A 17,569-nucleotide genomic window follows, 5' to 3' on the forward strand; every position below is an offset into this window, starting at 1 on the left:
TGCTATCACTGCTGTCGATGAATACCATCGAAATCACGTTTAAAACAATCTTTCTGTTCGAAAATGAAAATGGCTGTAAAAAGTTTTTTTTTATTTTTCACAGAATGCAATAACTAAAAAGAGAAAGACTATGGTGAGACTAGAAATGTGTAACTGAGGGCTCACGTCGCACATTTGTAGGATCACTCTGGATGGGTTAGAAGGCCTGGATTCAACTCTGACTTTGTCCAGAGCCGTGACGTAGCACAGGTTGACTTAAAAGTCTAAAACTTGGTGATTTGCATCCTCCTCTTGAACTAACCACCTCTCCGTGCCTGGTAAAAGTTGAGCTGAAGCATTCAGGTCTTGAATGACCTCCTGAGAATTAAGAGCTGTGGAGCCTGAGAGAACTGGTCCTGATCCTCGGGGGATAATACAACTCACTGAAAATGCTGCTCAGTTAAGCGAGATGTTAATTTGTTCGTTAGAAATAGCATGTTTAATGAGATCTGTTTACTGTTTCACTGGAGGATTGGCTTGTGTATAAATTAAGTGTGTTTCAGTGCATTCACTCATTTGGACTTTGTCTGCTTACACCTGAAAATGCGAGTGCAGGCGCTTCTAATAGAAATTCTTTTTCCTGTTCTTGCAATTTTTGGAATTCCAGGTAAGTGATTAGAAACCGCTGTGTCATTTTGCTTACCTCTTCTGTTTTAAATTGAATCTTTGCAATTTGATATTCACTCCGAATTGTACATTTGCTTCCTACTGAGTTTTCCTTTCTTTTAATTACCATTGATTTCGGTTTGAGTCCAGTTTGTCCTGTCCTAGCTGATTGAATTGGAAACAACTATGTTTGAAGTAACGAAATTAAACGGTAGAGGAGTTAAACGTTTATTTTCCATCAGTCTTGACGTTGGATGAAACTTTCAACATCCCAATAATACGAGGAATGAGGTAGAGGGAGTAAGTCAGAAGACCATCATTAAAAGAGGAGTATTTCACGAATTGATATGGTTTATAGCAAATAACGTTCCTGCCTCTGATGACTTGCAACCTTGCATTCTGAAATAGGTAGGTGCAGAAATAATGTCTGCATTATTATTGTGGAGAAGTTGCACAGGCATGAAAAAACTGTCAATGCATCACTCCTATTCAAAAGGAAGGATAGCAAAATGCGGGTAGCTAGATCAATTAAAAAAGCATTGGAATCGGGTAATTACGATGGGATAGCTGAACATTTAGAAAATCTTAATGTCATCAAGTGGAATATTGCAGACGATAGCAAACTGTATGGAAAGGTATATTTTGAGAGGGATACAAACGCTTTTTTCAGAGAGATACTGATAGAAAAAGTAAATGGGCAAAATCTTGCAAATGGTGAATAATGTGGGAAGATGTCAAGTTGTTCATTTGAGAAGGGAGAAAAAGCAATAGAGTTTTATTTAAATGGTGACACGCATCAGGAAGCAGGTACACAAAGGGAAATGGGGCCTTCAGAAAAACAAAAAAACAGATAATTAGCAAACAGGAACACGTTGTGATAAGGAAGGCGTGTGGAATTCTGGACTCTTATTTCAAGAGGGTTGCAGTGCAACAATAGGGACGTCTTTCTGCAAGTTCCAAGCAGCTCTGAGAATTGATTTGAAACACTGTGAGCAATTTCGTTCAGTAACAAAGGAAATACATTTTCCTGTGGCACAATTCATACGAGGACAATCAGGATGATCAGAGGGATGGAAAGACTGTCTTATGGTCATAAATTGAACAGTTTTGGAGTCTACTGTCCGGAGTTTAGAAGAATGAACAGTGATCCAATTGAGACATATCAGATTCTTAAGGATCTTGACAGGGTAAATGCTAAGACGATGTTCCCCTCATGGGAGAGTGCTTTGGCTGTTCCTGCTTAAGCAGAAAATGGGATCATAAACAATTGGAACAGAAATTCTCGATCTCATCCTTGCAATCATTAAAATGAGTCATCAATGGCTGACAGTTATTCTGCCTGGAAACCATAGCCTTCCACTCCTTTGTGTATCCAAATCTGTCAAACTCAATCTTATACGCCAACATCCCATTACCTTCAAGGGAACAGAATTGCACTCTCCAACCACTCTCTCGGAGAATAATACATTTCTAACGTTTGTTTGAAAAAGGAAACAGTTTATTCTGATACCGTGTCCCCTCGTCTTAATCACTGTAGTCGAAAGAAAATATCTCTTTTTGTGTTCCACTTTGTCTCGTCCCTGCAAGATCTTATATGTTTCAATGAGATCACCTTATATTCTTCCAGACTCGAATGGAGATGGGCATAACCTCACTTTAGCCAACAAGACCTTAATCGCAGGAATGTGGCAATGGTCCTTCTCTGAGTGACTTCTAAAATAATGCTATTTGTTTCCTTGAAATCAGGAGAGCAAACGGTGCAAAGTGATGAGCAATTGAATATACCAGTCCTGAAATTACCCTTTGATTATTTCCATGACACAGACAATGTATTGCTAATGAGATTTCACTGTTTTCCATTGAAGTTCAAGTCTAAAATTGCCAGCAGCACATCAGTCTTGTCTAACCCAAGGCCTTATCGCTACACATCTCTGGGTGTTTGGATACATCTCACGATTTGATTTTCCTTACAGCAAACGTGATGACAGTGTTGATTCTTTCCCAAGGGAATTGCGGCCTTTCCAAAGGAATCACTCACTACATGATTGCCATGGCAACAGGAGATATGATGGTCCTTGTCTTCAACGTGATTGTGAGCCAGATCTTCAAGTATCATTTCCCGGATTCCCTGCTGAACTACACCCCCGCCTGCCGACTCAGTGCCTTCCTGCAAGGGTTCAGCATCCAACTCTCCATCTGGTTTACCATCGCCTTCACCTTTGACCGCTTTGTAGCAATTTGCTGCAACAAATTGAAGGGGATGTATTGCACTGAAAGAATGGCTAACGTGGTCATATTCATCGTGAGTTCTCTTAACATCATGGTCAACATTCCCTTGTCTTTTCGCTATGAGCCCACTCATGTTCTGAACAATGTACAGTGGGGCTGCCGCACCGTCACCGGTTACCTCACTTCACCGGCCTGGGCAGCTCACCGATGGCTCACCAACATCTCAAACATGTTTCTTCCTATTCCCCTGCTCCTGCTGTTGAACACTCTCACCGCTGGCCATATCCTAGCAGCCAGCAGAGTTCGCCGGGCTCTGAAGGACAGCAGAGGTGGTGCTGGGGAAATGGGCAGAGACCCCGAGCTGAAGAGCAGGAGGACCTCCATCATTCTGCTCTTCACTATCTCTGGCTGCTTCATGGTGCTGTCAGCCCCCATCACTGTCATCCATATCTGCGTCAGCTTTGCCCACATTACGTCTCTCCAAGTTTCAAACTCACTCTATGTGGCAATCAGGGCAGCGTTCCTGCTGATGTGCACCAGCTCCTGCACAAACACTTGTATTTATGCACTGACCCAGAGGAGATTCAGAGAGGAGGTGAAGAACTTGCTGAAATCTCCTTATGTTCTGCTCAGAAAGTTATGAAAAAAATTTATATTGATGGGGGGAGTTGGTAGTTTAATTATAACCTCACTGCTCCAGCATTCTAAAACCCAAACTCATATCCTGGGGACAGAGGTTGAAATTCCACCGTGGCAAATGATGAATTTTCCATGCAAATAGCGCGAGCACAATGTTGATTATGTCGCCATTCATGATTAACATGCGGGAAAATTAATTGTCTTCAAAAACTGATTGTCTTTCGGCAAGAACCTCTGACGGCTTTTAAGCATATCCATCGTATATGTGATGTCCGATCCACAGCCATGTCGATCTCAGAGCATTAGGATTGAGTCTTAGCTGCCCTTTGGGAAAATGCCAACCTTGGCAGGGATGCCCACGTTCTGGAATGAACAAAATAAAATACGTCATTATTAATCAAGTGACTGATATTTTACTGTGTCTATCGTGATGATACTGCTGCCTTAACAGGGTCCTGTTGTCCTTGTATTTTTTTTTCCAAAAGGGATTGTGAAAGGCAGAGGTTCTGATTTGTCTCTGTTTAGGCCACTTTGATCATGGCTAACAGATACTGCCTCAAGCAATAATCAGGGAAAAGGTCTTTTGGTTTTAAAAAAACACTTGTCCAATGAAAGGGGAGTGGCCAGTTCTACCAGCTCAGGGTGGTTTTGTTCTAGTTTGGTTTTAGGTATCAGCACACAGGCTGCACAATTCTGGTCAAAGAACGCTGTGAGGAAAATAAAAGGCTTCCTTGATTCGACAGATGCCTCTCTCTAACATCTCTCCCGTAAGAACCTGTAGTTTGAACTAAACGTTTTTTCCAAGGACTGTGTTTATGGGGTTGTTGCAGCAAATTGGAACCGCTCCTTTGTTAAGTTGTGGGGTTTGTCGTGTTGGTTCGGTTGTCCAATTATATTTCAATTTGTGTTTCATTCAGTGGTGTGTAAATAAATTGTTTTATTTGAAGCCAAGTGGTTTTACCAGGTGCATCAAAGCTGGAATATGTACCTTACATCTGCCTAAAACAACTGGAAGAGTTAGAGTATGGGCGACCTTCGTGAAATATTTTAGGAGGTTCGAACCTGATATTCTACTTTTTTCATTCTGAATTGATATAAACAGTTAGAACGCTGAAGGGTTGGACCAAGTGGATAGATACAATGGTTAGTAAGTCCAGAGGACTGGAGATCGATGTAGAGAGGAGATGGAAGTACTACTGGATGAATTCACAAAAACTTTGTGACCCATGTCCATCAAAACTACAGATGGCTTTTTCATGGGTACTGACGACAGCAGCGTCCAGGCCAATATTGAACAACGGCCTTAGTCTGTGACAAGGAGACTTCTTGACACAGTGACAGTGAAGTATTAGCAATATATTTCCAAGTCACGGTGATGTGTGGTTTGAATGGGGACCAGCGGTGGTAGCGTTCCATTGTGTATACTGTCATGTCCATCTAAATGGTAGACATCACAAGCTGGGAAGATGTTATGCCAGGAGCCTGGATAAGTTGTTGAATTGCATCTTATGTCGGGTACACATTGCTGCATATGTGCGTTGGCAGAGGGATCGGATGTTAAAGGCATTAGATGATGCATCAATACTGTGCGTGTCTTGCTACATATGAGCATATAGCGGAAGAGGGGGTCTACTTTCGATAGATGTGAGCTAATACATTTATGTGACACAGACCAAGTTAGGAATTGCAGGGTTAATGGTTGGGAACTGTTGAGTGTTGTCCAGCAGAGTGACCTCGGGAGGCAGGTGCATAGTTTCTTCAAAGTTGCACATTGGTAGACGGGTGATTAAGGAGACGTTTCGAATGCTTGCTTTCATTGGTTAGAAATTGAGTATAAAATTGGGACATCTTGTTGCGGCAGAGCAGATCATTATTACAGCTACATTTGGCGTACTGAATACAATTCGGTTAGTCCTGCTATAGGTAGGATGTTATTGAACTGGAATTGGCGTAGAAAACAATTGTAAAGATATTACTGAGATTGGAGGGAAAGACGATTAGCAGCGGCTGGATATGTCGTGACACTTCTTAATCTTTGGTCCATAGGGATGATCTCATAGAGGTTTATAAAATCATGGCTGGGCATAGATAAAGTGAATAGCCAAGGTCTTTTCCCCAGGATATGGAATTTTAAAACATAAGGGCATAGATATTAGGATAAAAAGGCAAACATTTTCGTGGGACCTGAGGGGTATATTTTTCACACAGAGGGTGATGTTCATATAGAACGAACAGTCAGAGGAATTGGAGAGCTGAGTACAATGACACCATTTTGCAAGACATTTGGACAGATGTGGATACACAGATGTTTCAGCGTAATTTGAAAAATTTGTTTTCATGGCCAAATGCTCAGCAGATGAACATGACAGAAGGATAAATGTGACTGTCTCCACTTTAATAACAAAAACAGGAAGGCAGAATATTACCTGAATGACAATACATTGGGAGGTTAGGAGGTGCAACAATTCATGGGTGCGCATGTACACCAATCTCTGAAAGTAAGCATGCAGGTGAAGAAGGTAATGAAGAAAGCAAATAAATGTTGTCTGAATAGCAAAAACATTTGAGAAATGGAGAAGGGGAATCTTGTTGTGATTATTTCGGGTTTTGGTGAGACCACATCTGGGATATTAAGTGCAGATTTGGTCTCCTTATCTGATGAGAAAGTTATTGGCATAGAGGAAACATAACGAAAATTTTCCAGACTGAATCCTGGGTTGGCAGGACTGACCTATGAAGATTGGATATTTTCACTGAAGTTTAGAAGAATGAGAGAGGATGTTAGACCAATTTAGTTCTCTAAAACTAACCTTAAAACTCAAAAATTCCAAAAAGACTGAGCAGGGCAAGAGTACGAAGAATGATCCGATTAAAGGAGAGTTATGAACCTGTGGTCATACTCTGTGCACTTAGGACTGAGATGAAGAGAGGTTCCTTCACCGAGAGTGGTGAGCCTCCACAACTTTCTGCCTTAGGAAGAGGGTGAGACTAAAATATTGAGTGCTTTCAAGAAGGAGTTTATTTTATTCCGAGGGTTAAGGGAGCAAAGGGTATCAGGAGAAAGATGTACTGAGTTGGATGAAAGTCTGAGTCCAGTATCATCGAATGTTAAAATGAAACAGATGTCAAAAAAACCCCAAAAGATTTGAAGTTACTGAAGAGCACAATGTGAAATGAATAAAATCATAATGAAACTAAAATCCAACATGAATTCACATGCAAATTGTGCTCAACATCATTGTGTTTTCACATGAAAGAACAGGTAAGCAATAATTGACCTCAAACATTAACCAGACATGAGCTCATTAACCAGTATTTGAGCTCAAACATTAACCAGACATCGCTGCCAGACAGGCCACCAGCATGAGGCACACAACGTGTTTGTGACAAAAACCTGCTCAATTGCGTCCAGTACAATATAAGTTCCTTTCTTTGAGGATTCAGCCACAAATCTTCATTTTAGGGAAGCTCCCAAGCAAGTCCGTTTTAAATGCACCAAACAGTCGCAGTTATTTTTGCAAAATGATGGACTGCCGTGGAACCTCCTCAGCACTGTTCACGAGAATCTTACTCTTGTTGTTCCACCAGAGTCACTTTTATCTGACACTTAAGTAACAGCCCTGTACAATGAATGCTCGCCAAATCAACAAGTTCCTGTTAAACACCGGAACTGTGACAATCACCATATTGCTACTCGTCTCTGCTTCTTCATCCTCTTTACAGCAGCCTCCAGGTCATTCCTTTTTAAGTTGTGGGATCACTCCTGAAGCTCTGATGGTGCTGTATCCCATGATTTTGTTTGGTGTTTGGCAGATACGTCCTTATAATTGAAATATACAATCTGTAGCTTGTAAATATCGGGCATGAACAAATTTTCCAAGAATAGAGTCATCCATACTCTCTTGGCCATCACTGCCTGTTCCACTTTTTGTGTTTTTGGACCACAAAGTCCATATAAACAATACTTCTGAGCACCACGTAGAACCCCAGCATTATGTGATGAGCGACTCTACTTGAAACTTATTGCTTATCCCACATTAGGATAAAACCTTTTCTGAGAAGGATAGGACATTCAGTTTACACTTGGATAGATGCAGGTCTCGAAACTGTTTAAGGATAGAGAGCAGGCTATTCAGGAGTGGGATGAGGCCAAAATTCTTCACCCACCGTCGTGAACTTGTGGAATTCTCTGCCGTATGAAGTATTTGCGATAATGACATTAAATGATTTGTAGAAGGAGTTGGGCGTAGTTTTTAGTGTTGAAGGAGTAACAATGTATGTGGAGGGAGCGGAAACAAGGGACTGAGATCAATGATCAGCCATAATCATGTTAATGCCAGAAGAGGCTTAAATGATTTATCCCAAAAAGCCTGGTGATATGTAATTGCCCCTCGGGAGAAAAGTGGGATGTGGCACGGCCTTCTTTGCTCTTGCTGTTACTTGACACACATGAAATCGCCCCACCTTTCAATTCTGCTTTGGCAGTGCTACAAGAGCGAAGATGACTTGTTTTCATTGCGACTTAAAAGATTCTGAGAGGAGAGATGATGCTGCTACTTTAACAAGATTATGTTGACCTTGGTTTTCTTTCAGAGAGGTCGTAAAAGGCTCCGAAATGTCTATGTTTGAATATTTTTAGGGCCAATTTGATCATAGCTAACAGATACTGCCTCAAGCACAGGCTTTCAAGTTTAAAAATAAAGCATTTGTCCAGTGAAAGGAGAGTGGTGTCTTCCCCCAGCTTAGCTTTTCTCTGGTTTGATTTGGTGTTTGTCAGTCAGCTATTCACTGCAAGCAGTCAGCCAGTTGTGAAGCTGCTGGACCCATGCTGAACCTGTCTCTCTGAATTCTCTCCTGTAAAACCCTGTGTTTGATTTTACCTCTTGTGCCATGAGGTGTTTGTGCCGATTGTTGTAAGTTTTGATAATTTGTTGGGTTTTCAGACGGGGTAAGTTATTAGGTCTTCTGTCTCTTTTGTTTGTGTTTCATGCATTAATCTTGTAAATAAATACTGTATTAATTAATATTAAGTTGGTTGACCAGCAGCATCTCTCCTGGAATATCCACTTTACACATGCTTAAAACAACTGTCAAGCTCAGTGTCTGGGCTGCACTGTTGAAATATTTTGAGGTGGTTGGGCATGGTGTATAACAGAGGTCTGCCACATGTGGGAGAATGCCTGCTTAAAATACAAAGCCAAAACGCTGAAAACTACAGCAGAAAATACTTGACTGCTCGGTCAGTCAAGCAGCGTCTGTTGAGATATAAACAGTGTCAACATTGAAGATGGCTGCAGAAAGACTCGCTGCTTCTGTCAGAGAAAACACGCCCCCACCCAATTTTCAACAAGGGTTACACACGAAACGTTGATTTCTCTAACTCCTGATGCTGCCTGCCTTGCTATGTTCTTGTAGCCTCCCGTTTGTCTCCGAAAGCCTCAGTGATTGCAGGTGAGCAATGGAGGTTGCAGCTCCCACTCTCCAATGCGGCTGGGAAACAGCTCCATGGCAAGGCACTAGGAGCGTGCGTGCACTTCGGGGGCTAAGCTTTCAAAGCGAAGTGACGAAGCTGCAGCGCTCCGAAAACTTGTGATATCGAATAAACCTGTTGGACTATAAGCTGGTGTCGTGTCACTTCTGTATCTATCGATTGCATTCGAACACCAGCGCCTCCACGTCAGTTTCTGATGTTTACTGACCGTATACGACTTCACATTGTATGCCGGGCATGAATGCCTGCCATTAATCACCATTGAAAATAAAGCAAAACTTGCGAATTCCTGGCTCTCCCTCCAAATCAATTAGTTCTTGATTTGTCCTCAGAAAGTGTACTTTAAAAAAAAAGTCAAGGTGCATTTCAGGTTCCTCTTTGCAAGTTAGAATGTAATGCAGCATCATTTTCTGTCTGATTAACACTTTGGTGAAGTGCCTTCGATTATGGTGTTATCTGAAGCATCGTTGCAATTGGTCCCAGCGAGAGGTAACGCAGTGATCAAACATGATTTCACGATGTCGTAGAACAATCTGGAGGTCCTCCTCTTGGTGTCACACAGGTAGATGGGACACATGAGGCTCATACATAGTCAGGTTTTAGGGACAAGTAATTAAACGATCTACAGTCAGAAATATCTGGAGAACAGCCGGCCGATAATCAATGAATACAAAATTTAACCAACAGAGCGTGAGTACTCTCAGTTTGGATTAATGATTACTGGAGGCTGCATATTGTTATGGGCCAGGCAAGACGTCCTCAAAATATTTCAAGAATGTAGCCTAGACCCTAACATTTTTTGTTATTTTAAAGACAGATGTGGAGTGGATATCCAGGAGAGATACAGCTGGTCAAATCAGTCGGCTTTAAGCAGCACAGAATTTATTTGAGCTCTACAGTTGAAGCATGAACAAAAGGAAACTGAATTTAGAATAACTCAATCATTGAAAATCCACTAGGCGTCAAGTGAGGACTGCAGATGCTGGAGATTAGAGTCAAGATTAGAGTGGGTCAGGCAGCATCCGAGGAGCAGCAAAATCGACGTTTCGGGCAGGAGCCCTGCATTTGGAAACGGATGAAGGATCAGGTTTGAAAATCCAACTGACTCGACATAACTATTTATCCAAGCAGGTGTTCCATTTCCTACTACATCGTATCGACACATCCTTTGGTAAAAGCCATCTTCAAACACACATTCTTACAGGCTGGAGAGATTTCTGAGAGAGAAGCCAGTAAAGAATCACCTGCTGCAGCATGGAAACTTTAACATGTACTAGCTTCTGCTGCAGCTACCATCAGTTTCTCTGCTGCAACTAAACCAAACTAGAAAAAAAACCTGAAATGGGAGAACAGGCCAAACCCCTGCCTTTCTTAAAGTAGACAATATGGCACCACTGCCATTACAACTTCTTTTGAAAAAAAAATCAATACACTTGCACACTCAGGATCCTGTCCACTGTAGAAAAGCAGGAACTTGTTGAAACATTGCACTTCTTTATTTAAACAAAATCTTTGGGGACAATTATCCAGTTATTCTGTTCCAGAACGTTCCGATCAGCTCACTTTGGAGTGAACAAATGGTTCTCAGTGCCATTGACAGGTTGATGTTGCAAACTGTTCTTCAGATCTAAGGGACAGGGGGAAAGTCATGAGGTTTACTTTGTTGAAATGAGAGTGGGCAATTGGAATAGAGTATCTGGGGAAGTTTGGAGATCTTTTGCGTCAAAACAAAATACAAAGAGAGTAGTAATTGTTGTAGAAAAGAGATCTAGAATTACAAAAGGAAAATAAGTTCTCACTGAAAGCTAAAGTACATGAAAGAACGTACATACATTCAGTGGGTATTAGTGAAGTGAAAATATCTAAGTGGAGGAGAGACTCAAAGACTGAATTTGATATGATTAGTACATTCGGAACGATGACAGGGGAGGAACTATGTGTATACTGGTGACGGATCATCCTTTGAATGCACTGCTAGTTGTATGGATAGTGAGGACAGGGGTTACAGTCGGGTGTGTTTGAGAGTGATTATTCTTCAGAGATGCTGTCAGATGACCTGGACTTTTACAGCACTTTGTTTTTATTTCAGATCTCCAGCAGCTATGGCATTTTGTTTTAACATTAGTTTGTCTTTTACAGAATGTGGAGAAGATAAGACGATAAGATGATCAAGCACAAATAAGCCACTCAGTCTGGTGAATTCGTTCCATCATACAATGAGATTATGTCTGATAATCAATAGAATGATTAGGAAATGAGGAGGTGCAACAATTCCTGGGTGTCCTTGTCTCTGACAATAAATATGCAGGTGCAGCAGATACTGAAGAAAGCAAAAGAAATGTTGACTGCAGAGCAAAACCATTTGAGTAATGGCACAGGAGTGTCTTGCTTCGGGCTTCAGTAAGACCACATCTGGACCTTTCAGTGCAGTTTTGGTGACATCATCTGATGAAGCATGTTTTGTATTTGCAGGGACTATAACGCAAATTTATCTGTTTCACTTCTGGGATGACAGGACTGAACGATGAAGACAGTAAGGATTATATTCACTGGAGTTTTAGAGGAATGAGGGAGGATCTTATAACTATAAAATTCCATGAAACTGTATGCAAAACTCTAAAATTCTAAGAGGACTAGTCAGGGCATGAATAGGAAGAATAGGAAATCCAGACACTGAGGTAACAGTCTTAGGATACAAAATTTCTTTTTTAGACGTGATAAGGAGAAATTTCTTTACGAAAGGAGGAGAACGCCTCTTTATTCCCTGCCACAGGAAAAGGTTTAGGCGAAAACATTGAATGATTTCAAAAAGAATTTAATTTTGTTCTTTGCACTAAAGGGATCAAAGGGTTTTGGAAGAAAGCAGGAAAGGGGTACGGACGGCTTCTGATTGGCAGAATTTTGAAATAATCACACTTTTAATCTCGTGAAATGCGGGATTATCAAATGTATTGTTATGAATGACATAGAACAACTTAAAAGGATTGAAATTACTGCATGAGGCAGCGTGAAATGTGAACAAAATCACACTTCTTTTTTTTGTCCCATAATGAAGTAAAATATAGCACGAATTCAAATGGAAATCCTGATTAATGTAATTGTGCTTACACGTGAAAGAACAGGTACAACAATGACTTATCCAACCCATTCACTAAACAATCTACTCAGCATTCGGGGCACGACGAGGGACAAAATCCTCCACAGCTCTACCTCGAGTAGAATTCGAGACATTTCTTTTAGGATGAAGGCATCAATTCTCACCTTACAATATCTCCCAAACAAACCAAGTTCAACCAGCACAGAGTTTTCCAAAATAATGGACTGCTGGTGGAAACCCCTTAGAGCTGATCAAGAGAATAGAAATGGTGTGGTTCAGCCTGAGTCACCTTTCTCTGACCTTACAGTGGCATACCTTTTCAAGTGTAGACTGGTAATTATCACCAATTCCTGGAGAGTAGAGGACCTTGTCGCACTCACAATATTTCTCTTTGTGTCCTCTTCCTCCCCGTCTTCCCTGAAGCCACCAGGTTACTCCGATCGACGTTATTGGATCACTCCAGCCGTGCCATCCAATATCCAATGGTTTTGTTCTATCATTTCAGGTGTTCTTCATTTCAAAAATAAAGACAATCAGCTCCTTTTGAAATAAAGAATCAAAGCCTTCATTCTTGTGAATATCTTCATGAAGGGTTGAGGTAGAATAACAAATCCGTATCAATTATGGTTTTAATACCCATTTCCTTTCCAGATGCGCTGATTTCTGAGCATTCCTTAGACATTTCAACACTACGATCGATATCCCACTGAAAGTTCAAAAATGAGAGGTTCTGTTCCTAGCATCATTTCAATGGATATATGTTAGTTTCTTCACATCATTTTAAGATCAGGAGCTTTATGACTTTTGCATTCTCCCATTTGCTCCAGAAAGGTCCTTCCAACCCAAGGTATTCTATCCCTCCAATCTCCTTCTGAATTCCCTCATGACCAAGTCCAAATATCAGACATCATTGGCTTCCACCAAAACTCCAGCATCTTGGGTCTTTGAGACTTGACTTGACACTTGACAAAATCGACATATGGCGGATGTTTCCTCACATGGAGAAATCTGGGTGGAGAGGTAACTGCTTTCTGATTTGTAGTAGAAAATTTAAAACAGACATCAGGAGAAATTTCTTCCTGCAACGGTCATGATTCTATGGAATGTGTGATGGATGCTGGAACATTGAGTGAATTTAAGAATGATGTTGGCAGATTGTTATTTAGTAATAGATGAAATGATTATGGTTTTCTTAGTCCCTAAGGCGAAATGCAAAATCCGGTGATATGTTGACGTGAATATATTTTATCAGTAGTTGATCTGAAGTGCAGAACTGCAGTGGCTCCTTCCAGAAATGTATTGAACACAGGAAAAAAAAAACATTGAATGAACACAGGAATGTTTAAAGCATTATTTTTCTTCTGGTGAGATATTGTGGGGAACGAAATGAATTTTTGGGACTTTAAAACTGGAGCTGTCTTGCATGATAATAATTTATTTGCCTGAGAGAACAATATTCCAATAGAAACTTCGTTTTAAATCGATTTTGTTGCTAACAATGTGAGTTTAGATCTCCTAGTCTAAACAGACTTAAGAAAACTGAGTGTTATATGTCAACCATTGTAATGTATAACTGTATATTGTATATGCTATCACTGCTGTCGGTGAATACCATAGAAATCACGTTTAAAACAATCTTTCTGTTCGAAAATGAAAATGGCTGTGAATAAAATTTTCTTTTCATTTTTCACAGAATGCAATAACTAAAAAGAGAAAGACTATGGTGAGACTAGAAATGTGTAACTGAGGGCTCACGTCGCACATTTGTAGGATCACTCTGGATGGGTTAGAAGGCCTGGATTCAACTCTGACTTTGTCCAGAGCCGTGACGTAGCACAGGTTGATTTAAAAGTCTAAATCTTGGTGATTTGCATCCTCCTCTTGAACTAACCAACACTCCGTGCCTGGTAAAAGTTGAGCTGAAGCATTCAGGTCTTGAATGACCTCCTGAGAATTAAGAGCTGTGGAGCCTGAGAGAACTGGTCCTGGTCCTCGGGTGATAATACAGCTCACTGTAAATGCTGCTCAGTTAAGCGAGATGTTAATTTGTTCGTTAGAAATAGCATGTTTAATGAGATCTGTTTACTGTTTCACTGGAGGATTGGCTTGTGTATAAATTGAGTGTGTTTCAGTGCATTAACTCATTTGGACTTTGTCTGCTTACACCTGAAAATGCGAGTGCAGGCGCTTCTAATAGAAATTCTCTTTCCTGTTCTTGCAATTTTTGGAATTCCAGGTAAGCGATTAGAAGCCGCTGTGACATTTTGCTTACCTCTTCTGTTTTAAATTAAATCTTTGCAATTTCATATATACTCCGAATTGAACACTTGCTTCCTGCTGAGTTTTCCTTTCTTTTAATTACCATTGATTTCGGTTTGAGTCCAGTTTGTCCTGTCCGAGCTGATTGAATTGGAAACAACTATGTTTGAAGTAACGAAATTAAACGGTAGAGGAGTTAAACGTTTATTTTCCATCAGTCTTGACGTTGGATGAAACTTTGAAGATCCCAAAATTACAAGGAATGAGGTCGAGGGAGTAAGTCAGAAGACCATCATTAAAAGAGGAGTATTTCACGAATTGATATGGTTTATAGCAAATAACGTTCCTGCCTCTGATGATTTGCAACCTTGCATTCTGAAATAGGTAGGTGCAGAAATAATGTCTGCATTATTATTGTGGAGAAGTTGCACAGGCATGAAAAAACTGTCAATGCATCACTCCGATTCAAAAGGAAGGACAGCAAAATGCGGGTAGCTAGATCAATTAAAAAAGCATTGGAATCTGGTAATTGCGATGGGATAGCAGAACATTTAGAAAATCTTAATGTCATCAAGTGGAATTTTGCAGACGATAGTAAACTGTATGGTAAGGCACATTTTGAGAGGGATACAAACGTTTTTTTTTCAGACAGATACTGATAGATAAAGTAAATGGGCAAAATCTTGCAAATGGTGTTTATGTGGGAAGATGTCAAGTTGTTCATTTGAAAAGGGAGAAAAAGCAATTTGTGGAAGCAGGTACACAAAGGAAGATGGGGCCTTCGGACATACAAAAAACAGAAAATTAGCAAACAGGAACACGTTGTGATAAGGAAGGCGTGTGGAATTCTGGCCTCATATTTCAAGAGGGTTGGAGTACAACAGTAGGGACATCTTATTGCAAGTTCCATGCAGCTCTGAGAATAGATTTGGAACACTGTGAGCAATTTCGTCCAGTAACAAAGGAAATACATTTTCATCTGGCACAATTCATACGAGGACAATTGGGATGATCAGAGGGATGGAACGACTGTCTTATGGTCATAAATTCAACAGTTTTGGCGTCGACTGTCTGGAGTTTAGAAGAATGAACAGTGATCCAATTGAGACATATCAGATTCTTAAGGATCTTGACAGGGTAAATGCTAAGACAATGTTCCCCTCATGGGAGAGTGCTTTGGCTGTTTCTACTTAAGCAGAAAATGGGATCATTAACAATTGGAACAGAAATTCTCGATCTCATCCTTGTAATCATAAAAATGAGTCATCAATGGCTGACAGTTATTCTGCCTGGAAACCATAGCCTTCCACTCGTTTGTGAATCAAATCTGTCTAACTCAATCTGAAACGCCAACATCCCATTACCTTCAAGGGAACAGAATTGCACTCTCCAACCACTCTCTCGGAGAATAATACATTTCTTACCTTTGTTTGAAAAAGGAACCAGTTAATTCTGATACCGTGTCCCCTCGTCTTCATCACTGTAGTCAAAGGAAAATATCTCTTTTTGTGTTCCACTTTGTCTAGTCCCCGCAAGATCTTATATGTTTCAATGAAATCACCTTATATTCTTCCAGACTCGAATGGAGATGGGCATAACCTCACTTCAGCCAACAAGACCTTAATCGCAGGAATGTGGCAAGTGGTCCTTCTCTGAGTGACTTCTAAAATAATGCTATTTGTTTTCTTGAAATCAGGAGAGCAATCGGTGCAAAGTGATATACCAGTCCTGAAATTACCCTTTGATTATTTTTATGACACAGACAATGTATTGCTAATGAGATTTCAGTGTTTTCCATTGAAGTTCAAGTCTAGCATTGCCAGCAGCACATCAGTCTTATCTAACCCAAGGCCTTATCGCTGCACATCTCTGGGTGTTTTGGTACATCTCACGATTTGATTTTCCTTACAGCGAACCTGATGACAGTGCTGATTCTTTCCCAAGAGAAGTGCGGCCTTTCCAAAGGAATCACTCACTACATGACTGCCATGGCAACAGGAGATATGATGGTCCTTGTCTTCAACGTGATTGTGAGCCAGATCTTCAAGTATCATTTCCCGGATTCACTGCTGAACTACACCCCCGCCTGCCGACTCAGTGCCTTCCTGCAAGGGTTCAGCCTCCAACTCTCCATCTGGTTTACCATCGCCTTCACCTTTGACCGCTTTGTAGCAATTTGCTGCAACAAATTGAAGAGGAGGTTTTGCACTGAAAGAATGGCTAACGTGGTCATATTCATCGTGAGTGCTCTTAGCATTCTCGTCAACATTCCCTTGCCTTTTCGCTATGAGCCCACTCATGTTCTGAACAATGTACAGTGGGGCTGCCGCACCATCACTGCTTACCTCACTTCACCGGCCTGGGCAGCTCACCAATGGCTCACCAACATCTCAAACATGTTTCTTCCTATTCCCCTGCTCCTGCTGTTGAACACTCTCACCGCTGGCCATATCCTAGCAGCCAGCAGAGTTCGCCGGGCTCTGAAGGACAGCAGCAATGGTGCTGGCGAGACGGGCAGAGACCCCGAGCTGAAGAGCAGGAGGACCTCCATCATTCTGCTCTTCATCATCTCTGGCTGCTTCATGGTGCTGTCAGGCCCCATCACTGTCATCCATATCTGCGTCAGATTTACCCACATTACGTCGTTCCAAGCTTCAAACTCACTCTATGTGGCAATCAGGGCAGCGTTCCTTCTGATGTGCACCAGCTCCTGCTCAAACACTTGTATTTATGCACTGACCCAGAGGAGATTCAGAGAGGTGGTGAAGAACTTGCTGAAATCTCCTTATGCTCTACTCAGAAAGTTATGAAAATAATTTATATTGATGGGGGGAGTTGGTGGTTTAATGATAACCTCACCGGGCCAGCATTCTCAAACCCAAACTCATATCCTGGGGACATTGGTTGAAATTCCAACGTGGCAAATGATGAATTTTCTATGAAAATAGCGCGAGCACAATGTTGATTATGTCGCCATTCATAATTAACATGCGGGAAAATGATTTGTCTTCAAAAACTGATTGTCTTTCGGCAAGAACCTCTGACGGCTTTTAAGCATGTCCATTGTATATGTGATGTCCGATCCACAGCCATGTCGATTTCAGAGCATCAGGATTGAGTCTTATCTGCCCTTTGGGAAAATGCCAACCTTGGCAGGGATGCCCACATTCTCGAATGAACAAAATAAAATACGTCATTTTTAATCAAGT

At 41.1% G+C, this 17,569-nt stretch overlaps 2 protein-coding genes across 2 annotated transcripts; both read left to right on the plus strand.

Annotated features, from left to right (window-relative positions):
* The first annotated feature begins 582 nt into the window (after window positions 1-582).
* LOC148140427 (uncharacterized) lies at window positions 583-3,517 on the plus strand. The gene is made up of 2 exons (XM_087978867.1): window positions 583-646; window positions 2,652-3,517. Exons 1-2 carry the CDS (start codon window positions 583-585, stop codon window positions 3,515-3,517), a joined length of 930 nt encoding a protein of 309 aa, XP_087834993.1.
* Window positions 3,518-14,273: 10,756 nt separating this feature from the next.
* On the plus strand, window positions 14,274-17,170 carry LOC148140428 (uncharacterized). The gene is made up of 2 exons (XM_087978868.1): window positions 14,274-14,337; window positions 16,305-17,170. The coding sequence occupies exons 1-2, from the start codon at window positions 14,274-14,276 to the stop codon at window positions 17,168-17,170; spliced, it is 930 nt and encodes a 309-aa protein (XP_087834994.1).
* The last annotated feature ends 399 nt before the right edge of the window (window positions 17,171-17,569 follow it).

This window comes from Chiloscyllium plagiosum, unplaced genomic scaffold, assembly GCF_037043375.1.
Source record: "Chiloscyllium plagiosum isolate Xiang-an unplaced genomic scaffold, Cpla_swu_hap1 HiC_scaffold_35, whole genome shotgun sequence".
NCBI lineage: Eukaryota > Metazoa > Chordata > Chondrichthyes > Orectolobiformes > Hemiscylliidae > Chiloscyllium > Chiloscyllium plagiosum.

Bases quoted from the DNA above. Each gene is read 5' to 3' on its own strand.
- LOC148140427 (XM_087978867.1), top strand. From the start codon at position 583: ATGCGAGTGCAGGCGCTTCTAATAGAAATTCTTTTTCCTGTTCTTGCA. The intron at 647-2,651 runs GTAAGTGATTAG...TTCTTTCCCAAG, and splicing joins TGCAATTTTTGGAATTCCAG to GGAATTGCGGCCTTTCCAAA.
- LOC148140428 (XM_087978868.1), top strand. From the start codon at position 14,274: ATGCGAGTGCAGGCGCTTCTAATAGAAATTCTCTTTCCTGTTCTTGCA. The intron at 14,338-16,304 runs GTAAGCGATTAG...TTCTTTCCCAAG, and splicing joins TGCAATTTTTGGAATTCCAG to AGAAGTGCGGCCTTTCCAAA.